Genomic DNA, 9,183 nt, shown 5'->3' with positions numbered 1-9,183 from the left:
TGATCACATGCTCAAGAAGGACCATCAGCCTAACAATGGATCATTAGCACACTGATGGCTGTTTACTATTCACAGAGGGCTGAGTGATACACCAGTCAGCCATCAGGTGAAAAGGAGGAACCCAGACCCAGACCAGTGGTCATTCCGTATGTTGAGGGACTATCAGAGAAACTGAGACATTTATTTTCTAAACATAACGTCCCAGTGGCTTTTAAACCCCAAAATACATTACGGCAAAGACTGGTTCATCCCAAAGATCCAGTCCCCCGGCACAAAGAATAATATTGTGTATGCTGTTCAGTGTCAGGAGGGTGATCAGTCTTACATCAGGGAAACTAAACAGCCACTGGCCAAAAGGATGGCCCAGCACAGAAGATCAACATCATCAGGCCAGGATTCTGCGGTCTACACTCATCTCCAGGCCAGCGGTCACTCTTTCAAGGATGAAGATGTTCACATCCTGGACAGAGAGGAACGATGGTTTGAGAGAGGAGTAAAGGAGGCCATCTTTGTGAAAAGAAATCGTCCATCATTAAACAGGGGTGGAGGCCTCCATGTTCAACTGTCCCCCTCTTACAATGCTGTGATTGCTAGTATCACTCAGCCCTCTGTGAGTAGTAAACAGCCATCAGTGTGCTAATGATCCATTGTTAGGCTGATGGTCCTTCTTGAGCATGTGATCAGCTGGTTTTGGTTGTCAGCAGCAAACTGGTTGATCCACTCTGAGAAGGTGCTATTTAAGAGACTGAGCTGAATACAGCACCTCAGAATGAAGAAGTCTCTCGGACGAGAGACGAAACGTTTCTACATTTTTTTTGTTGTTGTTGTTTTGCTTTGTTTTTTTTTTGTTTTTTTTGGAATGTCCAGAGGACCAGATTTAACTTTTTTGGATTTTTCTACCTGGATTATTGAGCATGCATCAGGAAATTTTATGAAACGTGATAGACCAACCTCACCTCAGCTGTACTTTCCTAAAACTAAGCTAACAAATATTCTTAATATGTGGCTTTTTTTATTTTTACACCTTTTTGTTGTTTAGTTTAGTTTCTTTTGTTCAGTGGTGGAGAAAGTACTGAAACACTGTACTTAAATAAAAGTACAAATAACCAGACAAAAATGTACTTTAGTAAAAGCAGAAATAACGTTTTTACATAAGTAAAAGTAAATAAGTACTTGTGTTTAAAAATACTTAAAGTATTAAGAGTAAATAAAGTACTTGCTGAATGTATTACCTAATGCAATGGTCTACAATAAGGGTGTCAAAGTCACTAGAAAAGGGGGCCAAAATTAAAACCTTTTTCAAACTAAGGGCCGGTTTCAGAATCTACATTAACTCAAGTTAGATACCAAACATCTTTTCTTGGTTGCAGGTTCCTCAACAAGAGTTTGACTGGTCTCATTTGATGTTCTCTGTTGTGCTTTCAACATCATAATCAAAGATTACTGAAAAAAATTCAAGAGATAGAAGTATTTTACGTTTCTCATATCAGCTTGGGGGCCAGATAAGATGTCAACGAGGGCCACATTTGGCCCCCAGGCCTTGAATTTGACACATATGGTCTATGATATCATTAAGTGTGCCTACCGTGTGTATATTTTCTGTAATACATTAATAGCATTGAGTCATTTTAATGAACAATGCTGCAGATAATACGTGTTTTTATTGTTTCCTCTGTGACACAGTTCACACTTGGACTTGTGATTCTGTGCTTGAGAATTTCAGGGATGACCTGCAGAGTTAAATGTCATTAAGCAAAATAAGAAAGTGGAATATCCTGATACATGCTCAATAATCCAGGTAGAAAAATCTAAAAATGTTAGTCAGGTCCTCTGGATGTTCAAAAAACAAAAACAAAAAAATGTAGAAATGTTTTGTTTTCATCCGAAAGACTTCTTCAGACTGAAGACTCCCAACGGCCTCGGAGACAGGCTGACTATCAAATTTCTCCTGGGACATGAGTACCCAAGGACAAAAGCTTCATCTATCGCACCCCCCACCCCACCCCGAGAACTTTCTGTGCAGGCTTATCAGAACTGGATCAACATATTCAGAATCTGTGGCTGATCTGAAAAAGCGCTCATGGACAAATCTCAACACCTCGATGTCAAATGCAAATGTAATCATGTTTTAATTGTGCTGCTGGTAGAGTTTTTTGATGTCTCAAATCGTGTCCTGATAGACAAGATGTGAAAGATCTTTTTTTGATATACCACTATCTACCCTCATGTTTCTCCCCCTTTTCCTATCTAAGATTATTATCTGATAAGGATAAAATGGCCGTCCTCTCCTGTAGATGCAGCTTCGTGCACTCCGCCCATCTTTCGGACGACTGTACGTACATATTCGCATTGTACCTTGGTGCAATTCCAATAAAGTTTATTCTGATTCTGAAGAAGTCTTTCGGATGAAAGACAAAACATTTCTACATTTTTTTGTTTTTTGAACGTCCAGAGGACCTGACTTAACGTTTTTAGAAGAAAGAAGAATGATTATACCTTTGAAAGTTTTTAACGCAAAGCAAAACCATGTTTAACTTTACTTATGTAAAGTATAGATACATGAAAAATGTACTTAAGTACAGTAACGAAGTACTTGTACTTCCTTACATCCCACCACTGCTTTTGTTGTTGTTTTGACACCACGGTGGTTTATAATTTTGAGAAACAGGTAAAAATGTGGAATGAACAAAAGTTTTTTTCTATATATTTCTAGAAGATATTTAGACTAATAATTATTTAATACAGGCATTATCTATAGACAGACAGACATATAACCTTCTTGTTCGTTTCACAGGATATCTCAGAGGAAATAAAGGAAACATGCAGTCAGAAGATACACATTTCTCACTAAAGGAGGAGCTCTCTCCTGAGGCTGAACGTATTTCCAGGGTTTTGGAAAACTGCATCGGTCAAGTAAAAATTGCTCTGTGTCTGCCCGCCATCCTCCAGTTTTACAGCAAGTCTGATGTTGTGGACCAGGACTTGAACAGGATTCTTCAAGCACACCAGTTTTTAGAAGAAAAGTTGGAGAAGCTGGAAGGCCACAAAAAGAAACAAACAACAGAAGAGGATAGAAAAACAATTCAGCTCAAAATAGACATAAAGAGCTCAGTCAGAGATGTGCTCAGGTACTTCAGAAACCATCCGCATGTGCTTTCAGACCTTAGAGCAGAACTTCCCCTGGAAGTAGGGGAGAAGGAGTTAATCAGAACACTTGAGCTTTTTCACAGCCATATGGTAGAAAGTTTGCTTTCTGCTCATAATGAAAATCCACATGAAATACTCCAAAACCAAACATTTTCATCCTCTGAAAGTCTGGACCTCATGATGTCACAGAACCAAGAAGTTCATGAAATCACAAAGCAACTAGAGGAAGACCTGGAGCAACTGGAGGAAGAGGTAAGAAACTAATCTGCAACCTGCCTCAAGGGCTTCATCCCATGTAAACTCACTCTCATCTGGCACATTTTTCTTTTATTTCTGCAGATTTTAAGAAAAAGCAACGAGATTGAAAGTTTTAAGAAAGATTTAAGTAGCCCTATTAAAGAAGAAAAGGAAACGTCTCCACTCCAAGAAATTGAAACGTCTCCACTCCAAGAAAAGGAAACGTCTCCACTCCAAGAAAAGGAAACGTCTCCACTCCAAGAAAAGGAAACGTCTCTACTCCAAGAAAAGGAAACGTCTCTACTCCAAGAAAAGGAAACGTCTCCACTCCAAGAAAAGCAAGATGAGCTCAATGAGTTGTCATCAAGCTCAAAGCTGGCCACTTTAAACACAGAAATAAATCAGCTGAAATCTCACCTAAACAATTTGATGCTTGAAAACCATCAGAAACAGAGGATTCTCCAAGAAGTAAGATTAACATGAAATGAAATTGTGTTCAGTTTTGCAAGGTACACTGTACAATTTTGTATGACAATAATGTTTTATAATATTATTAAAAAATTGTCACATTTTTTAAGTTCCATGTTTTCATGTTATCAGTTTTGTTTGTGTTTCTCACATTTTCCCTCTTTGACAGAAAAATGAAAACTTGGAGATCAAGACTCAAACCTTGCTTCAAACGTTTGACAAGAACATGGAAAAACTCCAGGTACAAACTAAATAAATCAATCAATCAATCAATCAATCAATCAATCCATCAATCCATCCATCCATCCGTCAATCCGTCTTTAGCTTCTTAATTTATGGGTCACTGAAAACATGTATAATTTATAAACAGAATAGTGTTGGCTCAATGTGACTACTTCATCTCAAAATGAGGAGTCATTAAGTTTTTTATCTTCATAATAGTTAATATAAATATAAAAAAAGGTTATATGCTCTATACATTTGTGGTCAGAACAAAAGCTAGAAAACACATCCTGATGCATGCTCAGTAATCCAGGTAGAAAAATCTCTTTTAGACTAGAAAACACAGAAGTGCAACGGGCAATAGCAGTGTAGCAGATTCTCCATGTTGGTCAGGGGTCTGTTGCATTTTACTACAACAGGAGCTGCAGTTTGAGAGATTGTAATATTTTACAGAAGTTGAAATGACAGTGTTCATCTTTATTTCTTTCCCGTTTTCTTTTCTCTTCACTCGTCCCAGGCTCAGCTGGAGGCTCTTGAAAAGGAAAGTATTCAGGAGGAGATGACGAAGCTGCAGGGACCATTTTCTGCCCTGGAGGTGCAGTACAACCAGATCCAGGAGAAGCGGCAGCTGGCAGAAGAAAAGAGGAAAGAGGAGATCAGGGCGTTGGAGTTAAAGAGCAAAGCTGTCGTTACCATTCAGGCCTGGTGGAGAGGCTACAGCGTCCGCAAGGCCTTAAAGAATAAGGGCAAAAGCAAGAGCAAGAAGGGCAAAAAGATAAAGAAGGGCACCACAAAAATGGGGAAATTAGCTGAAACACATAAAATTAGCAACAACAAAAAAATAAATAAATAAAGAAAGAAGCTGAAAAAACACTGAAAGCAGAAAAACATTTAAAATAGCAGAAGGAAGTAGAAAGAGAACAGGTTTGCTGAATTAGGCTGAAAGTAGTAAGAAATTACCACAAAAACAGGAAATGATCTGAAAACAGCTGAAATTAGCAACAAAAAGAAACATGCTGAAGAGGGAGCGCCACTTTTGCTTACATACACTTTTGCTCACACACAGACACCATACGTTCAATACCCCCCACCCCCTGTAAAGATATATTGGTGTTTATATTTTCATCAATGTGATTAATAAAAATCAGTTAAATGTGAACGTTAGTGCTCTTTATTCAGAAAATCCACATGTCACATCTACATTTCAGGATCTGGTTATTACAGGCCCAGTTTAAATGGTAAATAGGAATATTTTTATATTTATCACCACAGCAATAGTGTTACAAACGTTAGTAGTTGTAAACACTCAAAGCAATACATATGATGGTTTAGTTCTTACCTATAACCTAAACATTTTTTAATCATCACATAAAGTTACAAATGTTGTCTTTGGTGCCTGTTTGTTTTCCAAATACAGACCCTTTCCAAAAAATTTGAATATCATGGAAAAGTTGTTTAACTTCCATAATTCCATTCAAAAAGTTAATCCTTAATAGATGATGACCCCCCCCCCCAAAAAAAAAAGAAAAAAGAATACAGATGGTCTGAGAGGGGGATGAAGGAAGCAATTTATGTAAAAAGAGAGAAACCATCTCTAAACAGAGGAGGAGGCCTCAGATTTTCCATTAGTACCGTACGCATAGATATATAAAAGCTAGATCCCTCATTGGCTGCTGTGGCGCATGAATTTCGGCCGCCATCTTGGAGCAGTCGTCCTTATTTGGTTAAAACAAGATGTCTCAGCACTTCGCAGCTTATTTCTGTTCTAATCGACGGACTGTTGACGTCAGGTCTCGGGGGATAACTTTTCACAGTAAGATGAACATATTATTGTTAGTATTTTGTGAATATAATATTACTGTACTGTATTTATGTCCACCAGCTGATGTGATGTTCAGTGTAACACCGGTGTTCAGCTGCAATGAAGCTGACTGAGATCTGATGACAGGAATATTTTTCTAACAATTATACTTACATTTTCAGTAGGTTTGGTTCATTATCAACAGATATGCATCAAAACTGGAGTTTTGTTTAAGTTCTAGAATATAAAAAAAATAAAAATAGGTAAGTAGTTAGAAAATAAGATTGACCTCCTTTGTACAATGTTTTTGTGTAGACACAAATCTCCTGTTTTCATTGTGAAGGTTTCCCAAAGAACAAGATGTGAGGAAGTATCTTTGAGGAGGATTCATCTGAGCAGTGAGGATTTTAAAATGGAGGTTTTTGATCAAACTGATCAGACTGACTGACTGAGAGATAGTGTGGTACCATCGGTTCACCTTCAAAGAGTAGGAGCATCATTATAAGTTCATTAGAGTTCATAAATTTACATATTTTATTGTCAGTCACAAGGTGAGACACCTCCATGTGTTTATATGAACAGGTAACTATAGACTGTAAAGTTCATATTCATGATGCTTTTTCATTTCAGCTTGAAAACTGCAGGACTACAGGAACTCAACAAAAGCTGGAGCTGCTCTGTCTGTGGCCTCTGGAACGTGCACGTCACACACACTCTCTCAGGAACGTGCATGTCACACACACAACCTCGGCCTCATGATGTATTTCTATTTTAAACTTTTATTTTTTCATTTAGCCTTTATTTATCCAGGTAGTCTCATTGAGTCACGAGAACTCATTTTCTAGAGAGACCCGTTTAGGAGCAGATGGTGGGGGTTGAGTGCCTTGCTCAGGGGCCCAGAGTGGGGCCAATGAGGGTGGAGGCAGGTGTGGGTGTTTCACCTTTTCCACCCACATTTTGATGCTGATGGTACTGGGAGTTGAACCTGCGACTTTCCGATCACAGGCCCATCTTCTAACCTCTGCGCCACCACTCCCCCTCATAACATCATATCATAATGGTCATGGTCATATTAAAATCTCACTGGTTTCCTTCCAGATGTGTTAAACAGCTACTGGTCCCCCTGATGTTTCCAGGTGGCTGTGGTCAGTGGATGAAAAGCCTGGCATGAACAAGATGATGCTGGAGATCATTTGACGAGAGCTCCCACCTTCTAACTGTGAAGAACAACAGCAGCTCAGTGATTCTCTCAAGGCTCAGTGAAGGTGCTGAGAGCTGCAGAGAGGCTGATCCATGGAGCTTCAACACAGCAACCTCCAAACATGTCCACCCTCACACACATCGTCTGTGGAGAGATTGGAACAGAGCAGGCAGCACATAAGACAACAATACATAATCACAAATGATTCATACAAATTTAAGTTTTTATTAAATTGTTCGTTTGTTTTCTGATTGCAAAACAGTTTATTTGTTATCCACTGTTGTCATCACTCTTTGTTAAATATATATATATATACTCGCATAATGATTTATTCAACCATTTATTTATACAGGTTGGATTCAATGAGCCACAAGGACTCATTTCATTCAATTAAATTCAATTCAGTTTATTTAGATAGCGCCAAATCACAACAAAGTTGTCTCAGGGCACTTTACAGGAACATTCACATAAAAGCCAAATAGTAAAGTTCTCTATCTAAGGAATCCAGCAGACAAGTTGAATCTTGGCTTCGTTGCAGTCTCCCATCCTGAGCAAGCACAGTGGCAACAGTGGAAAGAAAAAAAACTCCCTTTTAAAAAGAAGAGACCTCCAGCAGAACCAGGCTCAGGACAAGCGGTCATCTGCTTCGACCGGCTGGTTGAACATGAGGTTACAAAAGAGACCTGCTCCAGACAGAACATATAAAGTACAGACAAGAATAACAGTAAACAATGACAATAATAAACTACAGTAAAAATGATAGAGATATATGTATATATATATATATATTTTTTTTTATTTTTTTTTATTTAGCCTTTATTTATCCAGGTTAGTCTCATTGAGCCACGAGAACTCATTTTCAAGAGAGACCTGTTTAGGGAGCACATGGTGAGGGTTAAGGGCCTTGCTCATGGGCCCAGAGTGGGGCGAATGAGGGTGGGGGCAAGTGTGGGTGTTTCACCTACCCCACCCACAATTTTGATGTTGTCGGGGCGTGAACCGGCGATCTTCGGATCACAGGCCCACCTCTCTAACCTCTGCGCCACCACTCCCCCGGATAATGTATGATGTATGTAATATATGATAATGAAATTATGTGTGTTTATATATATGATGGCAATATGTGGTTATATATAAAATAGATGTGTGTGTGTGTATGTATGTATATATATATATATACACACACACACACATATATACATACGATATATATATAATAGATATATATAGCTAAGATTGTGATATGTGTATATAAGAAAATTATTAAACTGTATATATGTATATATGACAGTGATATAACTAATGTGTGTGTGTATATATATAATATATATATATGTATGTGTGTGTATATATACCTATATTATATATATATATAAAATAGATATTAATAAAAATGTATCAGTGACTGTGAGTTTTGTAAAACTTGTCATAATAATATTTTATTTGTGTTAATTCATTCAACCTTTATTTAGACAGGTAAATCCCATTGAGCCTCGAGGACTCATTTACAAGAGAGACCTGATGTTAATCCCACCAAGAATATTTAAAAACACTGAACCATGTGTTCAGCTTTATGTCTGTACATCTTAGATTTACAGAGGGAAAAATTGTGAGAATGAGTTTAGTATTCAGCTATGACTGATTAAACGCGCAGATACTTCATTGCTCCTGTCAAACAGGTTACACCGAGTGGAGCGGTCGACCGTTCCAAGATGGCGGCCCTACGGCTCGTCAGAGCCAATAGTCGATAGCGGTCAATGCTGTATCTAGCTTTTATATGATATCTACGCCGGTACGTAGAACCTGTTCCTATTTTCAGGACCCTTGGCTCTGTGGTTCTAACCCGAACAAGTAGGTACTAAAACATGATGTCAGAACACTGTCAGTCACTGATTGGTTGGGGGCGGAGTCACTGGATCCTTCAGAAACTTTTCAAAACAATGATCTGCCATTTGCAATTTCTCAGACTGAAGCAGCGGCTGGACTTATTTTAAAGATTTTAAAAACAATAATGACAACATCTTGGTCTAATGTTGATGTGCTGGCATTTTTTGTGCTTGGTGGCCGACGACAAAATTCAGAGCGAGCTGGATGGAGCTCTGCTGGT

At 38.4% G+C, this 9,183-nt stretch overlaps 1 protein-coding gene across 1 annotated transcript; it reads left to right on the top strand.

Annotated features, from left to right (window-relative positions):
• Window positions 1-2,820: 2,820 nt before the first annotated feature.
• On the top strand, window positions 2,821-4,909 carry iqcd (IQ motif containing D; the record flags this gene model as incomplete). The annotated part of the gene is made up of 5 exons (XM_037686682.1): window positions 2,821-3,399; window positions 3,487-3,532; window positions 3,671-3,852; window positions 4,022-4,093; window positions 4,592-4,909. Coding segments are annotated over exons 1-5 (1,197 nt in total), but the record flags the coding sequence as incomplete, so codon positions are not given.
• Between the last annotated feature and the right edge of the window lie 4,274 nt (window positions 4,910-9,183).

The sequence above is a fragment of the Nematolebias whitei genome, chromosome 13 (genome assembly GCF_014905685.2).
Source record: "Nematolebias whitei isolate Nwh7 chromosome 13, NemWhi1, whole genome shotgun sequence".
NCBI lineage: Eukaryota > Metazoa > Chordata > Actinopteri > Cyprinodontiformes > Rivulidae > Nematolebias > Nematolebias whitei.
This window is presented reverse-complemented; position numbering and strand designations above follow the sequence as displayed.